General features: G+C 46.2%; 1 protein-coding gene across 1 annotated transcript; it reads right to left on the bottom strand.

Annotated features, from left to right (window-relative positions):
- Window positions 1–4,171: 4,171 nt before the first annotated feature.
- On the bottom strand, window positions 4,172–8,994 carry LOC115103552 (neuronal pentraxin-1-like). Its single transcript, XM_029624390.2, has 5 exons — window positions 8,452–8,994; window positions 7,739–7,946; window positions 6,507–6,751; window positions 6,044–6,223; window positions 4,172–5,407 (listed from the first exon to the last, which is right to left on the bottom strand). The coding sequence occupies exons 1-5, from the start codon at window positions 8,893–8,895 to the stop codon at window positions 5,186–5,188; spliced, it is 1,299 nt and encodes a 432-aa protein (XP_029480250.1). The 5' UTR covers window positions 8,896–8,994; the 3' UTR covers window positions 4,172–5,185.
- Between the last annotated feature and the right edge of the window lie 6,552 nt (window positions 8,995–15,546).

Here is a 15,546-nt window from a genome sequence, read left to right as displayed (position 1 = left end):
ACGGTGGAAAGTCCAGACCAGGTCTCCACCGTGCGCATTCCCCCCGAATATTCTGACTTGGCTTTCGCCTTCTCCAAAAAGAGGGCGACTCAATTACCACCTCATCGTCGGGGGAATTGTGCGATAAATCTCCTGGTAGACGCCGCACTTCCCAGGAGTCATGTGTATCCCCTGTCACAGGCAGAGACAGTGGTTATGGAAACATATGTCTCGGAATCCCTGCGTCAGGGGTACATTCGGTCCTCTACTTCACCCGCCTCCTCGAGTTTCTTTTTTTGTGTAGAAGAAGGAGGGAGGTCTGTGCCCGTGTATTGACTACCGAGGCCTAAACCAGATCACTGTGAGGTACAGTTACCTGCTACCGCTCATAGCCACAGCGATTGAGTTAATGCATGGGGCACACTTCTTCACCAAACTAGATCTCAGGAGTGCTTACAACCTAATGCGTATCCGGGAGGGAGACGAGTGAAAGACTGCGTTCAGTACTACCTCAGGGCACTATGATTACCTCGTCATGCCGTACATGTTGATGAATGCTCCTTCAGTCTTCCAAGCCTTTGTAGACAAGATTTTCAGGGACCTGCACGGGCAGTGGTGTATATGGTGTATATTGATGACATTCTGATATACTCCACTGCACGCGCCAAGCATGTGTCCCTGGTGCGCAGGGTGCTTGGTCGACTGTTGGAGCATGACCTGTACGTCAAGACTGAGAAATGCCTGTTCTTCCAGCAGTCCGTCTCCTTCCTAGGGTACCACATTTCCACCTCAGGGGTGGAGATGGAGAGTGACCACATTTCAGCCGTGCGTAATTAGCCGACTCCCACCACGGTAAAGGAGGAGCAGCGGTTTCTAGGGTTTGCCAATTACTACCGGAGGTTTATCCGGGGTTTTGGTCAGGTAGCGGCTCCCATTACCTCACTGCTGGAGGGGGGCCCGGTACGTTTGCAGTGGTCGGCTGAGGCAGACAGGGCTTTTGGTCACCTGAGGGCTCTGTTTACCTCGGCTCCTGTGCTGGCCCATCCTGGGATCCCTCTTTGGCGTTCATAGTGGAGGTGGACGCATCCGAGGCTGAGATAGGAGCCGTGCTCTCTCAGCGCTCGGGTACACCACCGAAGCACCGCCCCTGTGCCGTCTTCTTGAAGAAGCTCAGCCCGGCGGAGCGAAACTATGACGTGGGGGACCGGGAGCTGTTGGCTGTCGTCAAGGCTTTGAAGGTGTGGAGACATTGGCTTGAGTTGGCTAAACACCCTTTTCTCATCTGTACTGACCACCGCAATCTGGAGTACATCTGGACAGCGAGGAGACTGAACCCTCGCCAGGCAAGGTGGGCCATGTTTTTCTCCCGTTTTGTTTTCACTCTTTCTTACAGACCAGGTTCCCAGAACGTGAAGGCAGACGCACTGTCCCGGCTGTATGACACAGAAGAGCGGCCCATGGATCCCACCCCCATACTCCCGGCCTCCTGCCTGGTGACGCCGGTAGTGTGGGAGCTGGACGCGGACATTGAGCAGGCGTGACGTGCAGAGCCCGCTCCCCTCCAGTGTCCCGCTGGGCGTCTGTACGTTCCGTCTGCTGTCCGTGACCACACGTCACCCTCCTCTGGTCATCCAGGCATCGGTCGGACGGTGCGCTGTCTAAGTGGGAAGTACTGGTGGCCCACTTTGGCTAAGGACGTGAGGGTTTAAGTTTCCTCCTGCTCGGTGTGCGCCCAGTGTAAGGCTCCTAGGCACCTGCCCAGAGGTAAGCTACACCCCTTACCTGTTCCACAATGGCCTTGGTCGCACCTGTCGGCCGATTTCCTTACCGATCTTCCTCCCTCACAAGGTAACACCACGATCCTGGTCGTTGTGGACCGTTTTTCCAAGTCCTGTCATCTCCTCCCTCTGCCCAGTCTCCCTACGGCCCTACAGACTGCGGAGGCCTTGCTTACACACGTCTTTCGGCACTACGGGGTGCCTGAGGATATAGTGTCCGATCTGGGTCCCCAGTTCACTTCGAGGGTCTGGAGGGCGTTCATTGAACGTCTGGTGGTCTCGATCAGCCTTACCTTGGGTTTCACCCTGAGAGTAACGGGCAGGTGGAGAGAGTTAACCAGGATGTGGGTCGGTTTCTGAGGTCTTATTTCCAGGACTGGCTCTCGACACGAAACCTACCCCTCCGCCTGCCCTGCCGGAAGCTGGGGCTGCGGTTTGTGGGGCCATTTAAAGTCCTGAGGAGACTGAATGAGGTTAGTTACATGTTACAGCTCCCCCCCCCGAGAACGTATTAACCCCTCGTTCCATGTGTCTCTCCTCAGGCCGGTGGTGGCTGGCCCGCTTCAGGAGTCTGAGGTGCGGGAGGTTCCTTCGCCCCCTCTGGACATCGAGGTGGCCCTGGCGTATTCCGTTCGCTCCATACTGGATTTGAGGCGCTGGGCGAGGTGCCTTCAGTACCTTGTGGAGTGGGAGGGGTACGGTCCGGAGGAGAGATGCTGGGTTCCGGTGGAGGACGTGTTGGACCCTTCAATGCTGCGGGAGTTCCACCGTCTCCGTCCGGATCGCCCTGCATCTCGCCCTCATGGGTCGTCCCCGAGGCCGGTGTTGGCACGCTGCTGGAGCTGCGCGTCAAGGTTGGGTACTCTCACGACTTCCGCCGAAGTCGGTTCCTCTCTTCCTGAACCCATATTTTGTTGTTCTGGGTGCCGTTGGTTTTGCATATTAAACTTCTCCGGTTATTACCCAGTTCTGCTCTCCTGCGCCTGACTTCCCTGCAGCCAGTCACGCACCCCTTACATCAGCACCCCTCCGGACCATCCATCCTAACTTACTTCGCGCCCCCTCTAAAATAATGGATTGATGACACCCCTGGCTCCCTGTGTTGAACGTGTGTAAAACGAGCTACCCTATAAGTTTTTGAATTATTGTTGGTTCAACCCACTCGTCTTAGGCCACCCCCTAGACTCATTATGCGATTCCAACCATTCTCCAGCATTGTTACCAGTCCAATGTACTCTCTCGCCCTTCATAAACAGGCCTCAGGTGTAACCAGTCCAGTTTGGTGTGTGTTCTGTATGAGGGTGAAATTATGATAGTGAGAAGAGAAAGGACACCTGTTCTCTAAAGGAGAGCTCCCACCTCATGACTTTGTTGCTGGGCTCTTGACCTTGGGTAAGAGGTAGTACACCTTGGGAGAATGAGTCTCTGGGTCAGTGAGGCTGTGTGTGAATGTTCTGTCCGAACTAATGAGGGTCTGTCCCCTCAAGGGACCTCTTTCTCTTTCTATCAGGGACTACATCTCCCATATCTCCCTCTGGCTACCTACTAAATAAGGCCTATAGGTGCTCATTGCTCGCTATCTGATCAATGTTGGCCCTCAGGGAAGATCATTTTTCTAACTGGTCTTTCAAAGAGGCCTTCCCTCCCAGTTCTCCCTCTGGGTAACTAACTACCCACGGGATTTATGAGTAACGGCCATAGATTTCTATGGTAACAGCAAGCCAAGCATGACGGTGCAAGCGGCACAATTTCTCCAAAGGCCATGCTGCAGGAGGCTGAGTTAAATGTGGGTGCTTCTTTGAGATGTTCGTTACACCATCTGATACGTGGGTGACAACGAATATTAACTGACTCAGCTCAATGCAGCAACTGTCAAAGTACAAGACCATCAGCATCCAGGACTGCAGTGTTTTGTTACATGATGCATGTGATGGGAGAGGATGGCACTTAACACAACACTGTAAACGGACACAGAACAAAATAGAGCAGCATAAGCTACGGTATAGCATAGTGCTTTCTGTGGGTTTGGTTCAGATTGCATTTGCAACCGATTGAGCTGACTCTTGAAAAGGGGGGGTGATATGACTAGGCGTTTTCTTCTTCCGACAGCCTCGCTTTCATTAGGGTAGAATGTGCGCGCCTCAAACGCACGCACACACCACAAAGCATTTGGTAGTGTTGTCTTCTGCAGTCAGCTAAAAAGAGACACCACACACACTGTTTCAGTTGTTCCCAGCACCTCTCTGACCTTCAGTCTGAGTTCAGGCGTTTTTCTCTCGCTTGCTCTCTCTGTTTCTCCCTTTCTCTCCCACATTATCCCGCTCTCTCTCTCTCTCTCTCTCTCTCTCTCCCATCCACACCTTTTGCTTCATATCATTAATGCCAGCCCATTAATACACTTTTAACTCTTATGTATCACAATTTTATTTAAAAAATTAGATCTTTTTCATATCTTTCAGTGTTGCCATGCTTGGAGCATATAACAATCCAGTAGAAAACCACCCAGTCCCAGAAAGGATAGTCAAGCAGATGTCGACGACGATGTGGCAGCGTTCTGTCACTCAGTCATGCTGTTACTATACAGACTTCCATAACATTCCGAATACAGATACCGGTAGTACAAACACCTGCCCAAACACGTCATCATGTCCGTGAACAAACCTCAATTAAATTACATTTATCAGAATAATAACAAGAAACTCTCCCGCCCTCCCTCAAAATAAATACAAAACAAACAATACATATAATTTGCAACATAAAAATGATGTGCTGAATATTTCCACCTGCCCAAGGCACCCAGGCTTTGTAGCATGTTGGCAATTAACGACATTCGTTTACAACACTTTGAAGCGAACGACAATTACAAATGATTTCTACAGTCCGACTTTGCAATGTCCTTCGACGTACCCTCGGCGTCCTCTCCCTACATGGTTCTCGTCATTCACAGTGCAAGATCCGGAGGGGTGGGTGAGGTTGAGGGATTTGAAGGGCGCTCTATCATTTCACGGCGTCAAATACTGACTACTTGGACAGACAGCGTGAGTTCCACTCCAGAGGCTGGCTCCATAAATTCCGCCCTCTGCTGTGAATTGTCCAACATAAGGCGTGGATTGCCAAGCTGCCAGTCCAAGACAAAATAAGCGAATCAAAAATGCTGAAGTGCGCTTGCAACAAAACTCCAATAGAAAAACAAACAAACAGATACCAACACTGTCCAACTGAGGTTTCCAAGACGAATTAGATTTTTCTCAAGATCAAAAAAAGTTGTTTCGTACATAAATATCTAATAGAAATCCCAGATTTAAGCTTATCATTAAATACATACCAAATTGTCTGTAACGAAACGCATTAATGAAGACAAGAACGACAGAAGCTCAAAAGAAATACAGATAAGTCGGATTGGCCTTGGTCTCATGTCGGAATGCAGTTCAGTTGAGCGCACGGCACGGCTCGAATGTCCACTTGGTAGCGCCACCAAATATTTCAATGTTGGACTCCGACCAAGAGAATACGTTGCCAGTTTGCGCTTTGCTGTTGCAGGTTGCCAGGTTATAAATCTCCCCGATGGAAAGCTTCCTGTCCCACATGTTGAGATTTGCTAGCTCACCCACATAAGCTTGTGTCGCGTCGAAACCTCCCCCCAGCGTGTCCTGTGGAGGAACAAGATGACAAGTTCAAGGTTAGTGGCACGCGGCCTTTCTTTTACGCACCAATCTATTACAAATGTGTGTACTAGGCTAATCACACTGTACTGTATTAGGAAGAAATACAATTGTCCTATACCATGGAAATGCATAGATTTCTATTTCAAACTCTCAAAAAACGATAATACCAAGCAGACACTCTTCGTGACAGTTCCACCACCGCCGAAGCCCAAATTCAAATTCTACCATATGTTATTTATTATTATGTTATTTGCTTTGCATGACAAGATATGCCTATTACTCTTTAATTGCTAAATATTTGCTACTTTTCTATCTGAAGTGGATTGTGTGTTGTCCCAATTGAGTGGGGGGGGGGGGGTAATTCCACGATCTCTAGCTCGACGGCCTTCATTTGTTAATTAGCTGGCTACGTCTTAATTTACCATTTCGTCAAGGTCTCTCAACCATCCCATTATATGAATATTCCTCCCTTTGATAATTGGAGAAAAAACGTGCTCTAATATTTTCATTACTAATGGGTATAATCATTTCCCCCAGGCCATTTATCTCAATAATATATCACGACTTGCATACCAGTGTGATCACAAAGTTAGTTCGTCCTCATTTAGTGAACACTCGTACCTGCTCTTGTCCCAGTACGAGGACCCCCTGCGGCTTGATGGGATGGTATGGCGCCAGATTCTCTCCACTGCCCCGCAGCACTCCGTCCTGAAACGCCTCCCACATCCCGTCGCGCGTGGTCCAGGTGATGCCGATGTGATGCCACTTCCCGTCGTTGATGATGAACGGCAACTTGGCCACCTGCAGCATGGACAGCGCACCCATTACTGAATGTTCAAATAGGCCTGGCCTAGAACTAATGATTGCTAAGGTTTTTCATGTTTTCAGACATGGCACTGGCTATGAATAAAATATTTGTATAATTAAGTTGCTTCTCACGTATCCATAACTTTCCCAGACATTGCATAATGCTGCGTAGTTTAATTTGAGAGTCTGGCACACCACATGTGCGCATGGCGATCTGTCCATTTTGCCTAGAACCAAATGCTGTGTAGAATATGTCATTTCTGTCAGCGATCAGTACCTTATCATTGATGAGTATCTCCATCGGGTTATTTCCCCACTCAATCAGCACCAGCTCGTTGGCCTGCCCTGGGACAGCGTAGGAGAAAGGTGTGCCCACCCCGGGCGACGCGTTAGATTTAATCCACAGACACACGGTGAAGGCATACATCTCCGGCAGGGTTCTCTTGGCTTTGGCGTACATGTAGTTGGTTCTCAACGGGAATGTCAGCTGGAACTTGTCCAGTGGTCTGTTGTCTTTCCCACCTGCGGACAAAACATAGGTCTACTTGTTAACCTTTCAGTGATTTATATCATTTGCATTGCACTCATAGGCCTATGTTATAGTCAGTTACGTCATATCATGCGATTGATTGATTTATTCGTATACATGGTTTGCTCCACCAGTAGAGATTTTCGATCCCTAACTAAAGGTTTTCTCCTTTCTTTTTAGTTTGACGATGCTCTGATTTATATAATTGGCTTAGAACAGACTGTGCATCTCTCTCAGAGCGGTATGATGTGACCACGTGAGAAGGGCAAACTCTCTCTCTCTCTCATACACACGAGCGCCATCCCTTCCTAACCTCCACCCCCTCATTCTCCCTATCCCTTTGGGGTTGTCAGTATGGAACTAAACCTTGATCGATGTTCCAAAATGCGCCTGTCCGTCTCCAACACTGTGCGCGCTTTATCAAGCACTGCGCACATCGTTAAAACCCTCTTGTAAAGTTCCTGAGCGCTATGTCCCCTACAAAACCAACGACTGTCGTTCACAGTCACTGGAAAGAAAGCGATCATTGGCTGTCGCTCCATGACACGTGAATTATTATCCCTGCGTGGCATCACTGTGTTAATATGAGATATGCAAAGCAATGCAGCTACCTCCTCCTCTCCATCTCCCATCTCCCCTTACTCACTGTGGTGAGAGCTGCGCTGCGGCACTGTCTGTATTGACAAGCTACTGTCGTATGCGGGGTTGGAGTGATTCCTCATGTGGGCCAGGCAATTAACCAAGTTAAATGCAGGGTTGTTTTTATAAATTGGCATTGTTTTAGACGTATTAACCATTGAGCGAGCCAATTCCACCACATGTTGATGATTTTCTTTTTTTTACTATTAAAACTTTATGCACACATTGTTATCAAAATAATGTCAGCAGTTTAGTCGTTTTTATAATCATTCACATGAACATAACTATTATATTGACTGTGTACATTTGGGTATGATCTCTTTGCCTCATAGCTCACTCACCTTTCTCTAGGTCCGTTATCCGGTGATGCACGGAAGTCAGCGTGGACTCCACTCGGTTCCGCTGGTCCGTATCGTTCTTCTGACCCGGTTTGGTCTCCTCCAGGGTGTTGACCCGGGACAGCACCTGCTTCTCCATATCATCAATCTTGTTCTGAAGCAGGTCTTTCAGACTATTCGCCTGGGCCGTACCGTTGTTTCGGCTGTATTGCTGTATAACGGAACAAGGACAGAGAAACAGACAAGATGAGACGATTAAAATAACTTTGGGTTTAAATAAACACTCCTACACGTGCGAGGCGGGACTCGCCGTGGGTAAAGCTCTGGTGCTTAGCTCGTTTGTGGAGGGCTTACTGCCTCGGCAATTTGCATCAAATGCATAAATTGGTCCAAAGATGAGGCGTCTATCTGTCCTTATCGGGAGTGTGGTGCTGCTTTATGTAGTGCTCTAGAGTAATTACTTTACTTTATGTCTGGATGCGGAAAAATAGCTTTAAATAGGTCTATAGCATTTGCGACTGGACTGAAATAACCCTATAGCAAGCAATTCACAACTATATAGAGCACTTATAACTAGCACATTGAGCACTATTGGCTATACAACCAACTGAGCAGATTGGAAACGCGTAAAAAGGATTCAATGTTGATTGAAAGCTCAACCTGCATTCCAAATTACTAGGTCAAAATAGGGAGGCCAAACAAACGCCAATGCATACCTCAAGATTCTCCAACCTCTGTTTGAGAGTCTGTAAAGTCTGTCCTAGTTGAGCGAGAGTGTCCTGAGGACCCCTTGATACGTCCCCCATAGTGTTCTTGGCGCCCGGTACTATTCTCCGGCCTCCCGCTCCCGCCTCGGGCAGACTCTGGCTCTCACACCTGCTCAACTTGGACGTTAGTTCCCTGATTGTCTCCTTTTGGTTCATAATGGTCTCCTTTTGCTGTAACACGGTCTCCCTCAATTGCATCACTGTCGTCTTCAAGTCCTCCGCCGGACCGCTGTTCTGCATCGTAGCCGCGCACAAGTCCATATCCTTGGGCACAGACGTGCAAATAAACTGGGTCTGTCCGAAATCTTGCGTCGACCCCTCCAAAACCAAGAAAGAAAGTAGGAAAAGTTGCCAAGAGTGTCCCTCCCTGATTCCAGGCATGTTTCCTGGCATGTGTGTGGTGTTGCAGCCGCTAAGTGTGTTTTCAGGCAGTTGGTTTCAGCACCACGGAGCTGTCCCCTGTCTATAGCTGTGAGGGTTCAGCTCTGCTTGTCCTAGTTTTTATAGGCTAGCCACAGCCGGGATGAGTGCAGCGTTGAGGCAGGTTCTCTGCAGCACAGTGGGGAGGAAGCAGGTTGCTCTGCTTAATCACGTCCAGCCTTTTATTTAAGGTGGACCGGGAGATTGGAGACATATTATATATGTTTTACACCACTGCATAACGTGAGTCGTGTACTATTATGTCAGGAAATGCAGGACCGAGTAAGATAAAGCACTGCTACTAAGCCTATACTTGTTTTAGGATTGAGTTTCTTAGGCTGCTATTATTATGGTCTGCAATTCACATGTACAAATACAGAAGTGAAAGTAGAAGATGAACTGGTTTTACCAGGAGTAAATATCTTGTAGATGGCAGTCTGCTTTACATTCTTTACATTCTGAAGGTGAACTGGCATTTAAATCCACCCCCAATTTTTTTTTATTAGATTCAACTACAGTCGTTTCGAAGTCATATATGAATTTGAGCTAACTCGTGTATTCCATTAGGCCAAGTATAGCCTATGTGTCTGAAGTTCCACCTTAAAGGAAGCCACTCCCCATGTCCCTAGAGTGAGGATCCTGGCAGAGTCCCTCTCTCTGACTATCCCATTGAGTATTATCTCTCTTTCTCTCTCTCTCTCTCTCTCTTTCTCTCTCTCTCTCTCTCTCTCTCTGTCCGTCCGTCTGTCTCTCTTTCTTTTTCTCTCTGTCTCTCTCCTGTCTCTCTCTCACCTTCCACCAGTTGGCGTGTGTCTCATTCATCCCTATATTTCCCCACAGGGTTATCAATTGCAATCTCGGTGCAGTGTCATGTTTTATTTCCCACGCGGGGACGGGCTGTGTCACCCATACAATGAATCTACCTGCCTGTGTGTTCATCACACAATCTATTATGCATGACATGCATTCAAATTAAAAGTATTGCATTAGGCTATTAGTATTTTGCCCATAGTCTGGACTCCTTAGTATGGACTCCTTAGTCTATCCACTCCTGGATGCCTTGTAAAACTTGAAATTCTGCTTTATGGATTTTGTTTCTTCATTTGTGAGGGAGGCTACTGAGGAGTCCGGTTCAAATGTCTCTCTGACATATTCATTGCAAGGAGTTACTTTATTCACTTGCATCAAATTAAATTATAATTCATTGTCTGCACTATACCTTCATCAGATCCGTTTGCATCAAGTTTCTCGTGTTCGCACATCCATGCAAGAATAGACAATATCTTGTCACCCAATTCAGCAACCCACCGAAAAACGTTAGGCAAAGTAAATGCATGAAACGTTACATTATCATAGGCTAAGCAAATAGATCATTAGTCAGTGATTGAGTCCATGTAGGCTACATTTCCTCACAGAGCAAGCATGTCCTCACGCTTGCGGAGTCAAACGAAAAGGAACGGTGAACTACCGTTTTTCAAACCCTCACCATGCATCCGAGGGGTGCTAAAAGAATAGGAAATGGATTCAAATAATTAATTTAACATGTTGTTGTGTAACGAGCCCCGAGGCTATGACATGAATATTTATTAAATACTGTGAGGGAAAACGCGCCAAAGGTCCGTTAGAATGATGTCATTGGAAATATTTCATTTCCCTTTTGGAGCGAGATGAGATACTTTTCCCTCTATCACTGAGCTGCTGGGAATGATCGGGGAAACAGATTATAGCGACAGCCAATATAGTGTAACGACCCTGGGTTTATAAACGCGTGTCTTTGGTAAATCTAGTAGTGTCTTTGGTAAATCGGATGAATCAACGTAATTACAACAACAAAAAATGCAATGTGATGTGATGACGTGAAAACTGATTGAATTTGAAAAAAGTCATCAATATACGGCAATTTCGTATTTTTTTCACCCAACGTTTGACCCAAATCCAATGACATGGTGACATTGTTGTTGATTTCACGTTAGTTGACAACTCAACCAAATGTAAATCAAAACTAGACGTTGAACTGACGTCTGTGCCAGGCGGAAGGCTACTACTACACGACAGCATAGCTCTTTTTCTCTCAACCAGTAGGCCTATGAAAGAATCAGCACTGCACCAACACAGCACCCTGGACAGCAGCATAAGTTGTTAGTTACAGACTCCGTCCTCTTGTGAAACAAATGGGCACTCAAACCCTAGACTTAATAAAGAAGCTTTACCATTTTGTTTTATCAACTGAAAATATAGTTGTATAAGACTGTGACACGGAAGCGGGTCTCAGGCAGAAAAGAATGGCAGAAATTGAACTCTGTCGAGTTCATTTGGTTTAATTATCGATCGCTTGCGTTGTAATCAGCAAGGTGCCAAGCCAATGGCGGGAAAAAGTCAAGTTAACAAATGGTTAATGGCTAAATCTAATTGCGCGCCTGCAAGAGCTAATGTTGCAAATCCCCCTTATCTCAGCACATGTATATAAACAATGCGCTCTACGTCTCAAATTGCACCCCATTCCATAGTGCACTACCTTTGCCTGGGTAGTGGCAGGTAGTAAGGCAGGACTTTGGCCAAAAGTAGTGCACTATACAGAGCAAAGGGTGTCGTTTGGAAAACATACATTTTTAGCCTTTGCCATTAGGGCGCACTTATATGCATAGGTCATCACGTTAACGTTCATTATCTATCGCCAAGCCCCAACAGGCAATGCAATAGCTGTTTACCATATGGGAGCAAATTAGCCAGTGTTCTATGCATTAGATCCACAGTGCTGTAAACGATCAAGCTGAATTCTAACCCTGCTGGGACGTAAATACATACCTACTGGGAGACCAGAGTGGGCCCAGCAGCTTGCCTCAGATATATATTCATATTTGTCCTTCATATCTGCTGCATAAAAAAAGAGCAGCGCCATATGCTCATCCAAACGCTTACCTTCCTCTATTTGATATCTCTGCCAGTCTTTCCTATTTTTTATTTTTTTTTGTAGACAAGAGAAATTGCATAAACAAACAGAGTTATGACTGAGGACTCTGGGCATATTTTGTTATTTTTAATTATTAATCTGATTTGCAGTCTTATTGGAACGTTTGGAGCACTTTCCACTAAAATGACAGCAGTTTACATGCCAGAGTTTAGGATCAATGAAATGTGGACAAATGTAAATGACCCTGATCCACTGCACCAACCTTGTGAGTCGATTGCGGTCTGCCTCTACCTAGCTGCATCCCTCCAAAAAAGTAAAAAATTCAATCGGAAATGTCGCTGTTCACAGCTCTCAGTGGTCCTTTTGGCCCCTGTGCCTGAGCAAAAACCTGGGTGAACAACAGGTCTGGTTCATAGCACCAAGTCCGCTCAGAGGCTGTATACGCCTGCTCTAGCCTAGATAATTTAGCATAGCTGCACTTAGCCGTTGGCGTTATGTCCCAAACGGCACCCTATTCCCTTTATAGTGCAACACTTTTGACCAGAGCCCACGGCCTTAATAGGGAATAGGATGCCATTTGGGATGCATTATTGGGAGAATGGACTGTGATCGGTAATAATCAGTCTCACTGTGCCTACTGAATAATACAAGGACTTTATAACAGAACCCAATCTCTACGAGCACAGATAGAGAAATACTTTATAACACTGTGCCTCTGCACCACTACTCCATTATACGACCTGCATCTGCAACACCCGGGAGGAGGAGGGGGCAGCAAACAAGCACAAACAAACCAAGGCTGTGGTTGCTTCCCAAATGGCACTCTATTCCCTATTTAGTGTACTACTTTTGACACGGACCCATAAGACTCTGATCAAAAGTAGTGCACTATATAGGGAATAGGGTGCCCTTTGGGATGCATACATGTGTCTGAAATTCTTATGTATTCCATATGTTGTGTGCACCATAGGTAATAGGGTGCCATTTCAGACGCTCCCCAAGAAAAGTGTTTATGCAGTGTCTTTGTTTACTGTCTTTGTTTACTGTTTAAACACAGTAAGTTTATATGCTACGGTGAGTTTAGCCCTGTACGTTTTCCTGCTTAGTACTGTAACTCTGAGAATGGCTAGGGAGGTATGGAATAGGGATGACACACGCACGCACACTGAGACAGACCGAGACAGGATGGGGTGAGCCAGATATGGTGAATGGCTCTGTCTAGAGGTCTGTGTCTGACCCATTTTTTGTCCACGTGTGGAGGTTAGACATGCAGGGAATCATACAGCCAATAATAACAGCTCTGCAGCCCCATTGTCAAAGGCACACAGCTCTAGTACAGTGCACAGTTCTCTTAACATCACCTTGAAGAGATAGTTCACCCATACTTTACGATTAGTTATGTTAGCATCAATAACCTGTAGAAATATTCAATATGGAAGGGAGCTATGTGTTCTATGTCAAATCATTTACGACGTGGAAGGCGTGTCCTTTGACATGCTAGAGAACGCATAGAGCCCCGAGTTGATAACCCTTTTATACCGTGGCTATAATTTAACACATTTGTCTCTAGAAATGTGTTTATTTGCCAGTACAAATGTGTTCAACATCCACTGAAATAGTTAGAACATGGAAGAATGAACTATTGCCATTGAATTTTACTTTGCAAATGTACCTTGCGTTATAGGGAATTATAAAGTGGGTGGTTTGAGCCCTGAATAATTAATGGCTGAAAGCCATGGTATATCAGACCGTATACCACAGGTATGACAAAACATTTAGTTTTACTGCTCTAATTACGATGGTAACCTGTTTATAATAGTGTTGAAGGAATTTTGTCAATAATGACTAAATAATGTATACATTTGGTGTAGAGTTATAACTCACAGAGTTATATGTTGTCTGTTAAAGAATATGTTGTGGATGTGAAATGGCTAGCTAGTTAGCGGTGGTGTGCGCTAATAGTGTTTCAATCGGTGACGTCACTTGCTCTGAGACCTTGAAGTAGTGGTTCCCTCTGCTCTGCAAGGGCCGCGGCTTTTGTGGAGCGATGGGTAACGATGCTTTGTGGGTGACTGTTGTCTGTGTGCAGAGGGTCCCTGGTTCGAGCCCGGGTATGGGCGAGGGGACGGACTAAAGTTATACTGTTACACATAGGCAAAGAGGAAGGGTCAACAGACAACTCGTGATCACAGTGAAACTAACAACAGGAAAGATGTCTGGTTCCCAACCAGGGAGGGGAGAAACCGTTGGGCGTGCAGTAGATTGTGTAACATGTGGTAGCATAAGATAAGCAATATGTATGTGTAATGGATGTGAAACGCTAGCTTAGTTAGCGGTGGTTCGCACTAAATAGCGTTTCAATCTGTGACGTCACTTGCTCTGAGACCTTGAAGTATTAGTTCCCCTTGCTCTCCATGGGCCGCGGCTTTTGTGGAGCGATGGGTAACGATGCTTCGAGGGTGACTGTTGTTGATGTGTGCAGAGGGTCCCTGGTTCGTGCCCGGTTATGGGTGAGGGGACGGTCTAAAGTTATACTGTTACATATGCGTTGGAATGGAATTGAAAAACAGCTTTGTCATGGTCCAGGAGGAGGAGGGACATTTTCGTAAGACATGACGCAATGTGTGATATATAAACTAATGTACTTTGTAATTATGTTCAGTTCTCTCGAGAATAAACGCTATTAATTGATTTTGAGACTGGTCTCTGTCCATTTTATGCAAATAAGTATCTTACAAATTCTTAGAAACGGACAGTGTTTTAATTGAATTGGTTAATGAACATATTGGAATTAAATTCCTCTAACAAATAGCAATAAGGCTCCTCCGGGGTTTGTGATATTTAAGTGATAATGCCCGAGAAGCCGGTGTTTGGAGGATATATTGGCACGGGTGTTGTTAGGCTCGAGATGAAGTCGAGGGTCGGCAAACCATGACAATATATCCTCCAAACACCGGGATCGAGGGCATTATGACTTTTATACAACGAGTTATCACAACTTATTCAAATAATTTGTCACCTAAACGCAGGGAGTCAGGAAGCAGGTGCTGGAGTGTTTAATAACAAAGATGCAAGGCAAATGAACAAACAGGGGATGCGTACTGAACCTGAAAATAAACCAATATTGCCTGATGACTGAGGCTACTGAGGGTTAAATAAAGGGAAGGTAATCAAGGTGATGATGAATGTAATGAACACGATGGGAGACAGAGAGCTGGTTTCAAGCACAGGGCACATCAGGTGTTTATTGTTAAAGGACCACAGGAGGAGGCAGGTAGCTGGGTCCAGGGGCAGGCACGGGGTCCAAAAAGGCAACAGTACAGCCAGGGAAAAGGCTAGTAAATGTCATCCGGGGGATCAGGCAATAGGTTGATAACAGGAAATCCGATAGGCTAAATAAAGTACAGGCAGGGAACGGGCAAAAGGCGTCATTAGTGAGGCAGGCCAAAACTATCATACACGGGAGAATTGAATCACGGGAAAAACAGAGCTCCGAATAGAAGTGTGTCACAAAACAAACAATGCCTCACAATGATGGGGTGCAAAGAACTGAACTAAATTGTGTGTGTGAACAGGTGATCAGAATTCAGGTGATTGGGATCTGGAGAGTGAGCTGCTTTCAGGGTATCTATGTACTTGGAGAGTGTGGGCTGGAAAGTGAGCTGCGTTCAGGGGATCTACATCTTTGAAAGTGTGAGCTGGAAGCAGACGTT

The sequence above is a fragment of the Oncorhynchus nerka genome, linkage group LG21, assembly GCF_034236695.1.
Source record: "Oncorhynchus nerka isolate Pitt River linkage group LG21, Oner_Uvic_2.0, whole genome shotgun sequence".
NCBI lineage: Eukaryota > Metazoa > Chordata > Actinopteri > Salmoniformes > Salmonidae > Oncorhynchus > Oncorhynchus nerka.
This window is presented reverse-complemented; position numbering and strand designations above follow the sequence as displayed.

Excerpts from the sequence above, each read along its gene's own strand:
- LOC115103552 (XM_029624390.2), bottom strand. The coding sequence starts at position 8,895 with ATGCCAGGAAACATGCCTGGAATCAGGGAGGGACACTCTTGGCAACTT. Across the intron at positions 6,224-6,506 it reads AGATACTCATCAATGATAAG|GTGGCCAAGTTGCCGTTCAT; the intron begins GTACTGATCGCT and ends TCCATGCTGCAG. Across the intron at positions 5,408-6,043 it reads TCGTACTGGGACAAGAGCAG|GACACGCTGGGGGGAGGTTT; the intron begins GTACGAGTGTTC and ends GTTCCTCCACAG.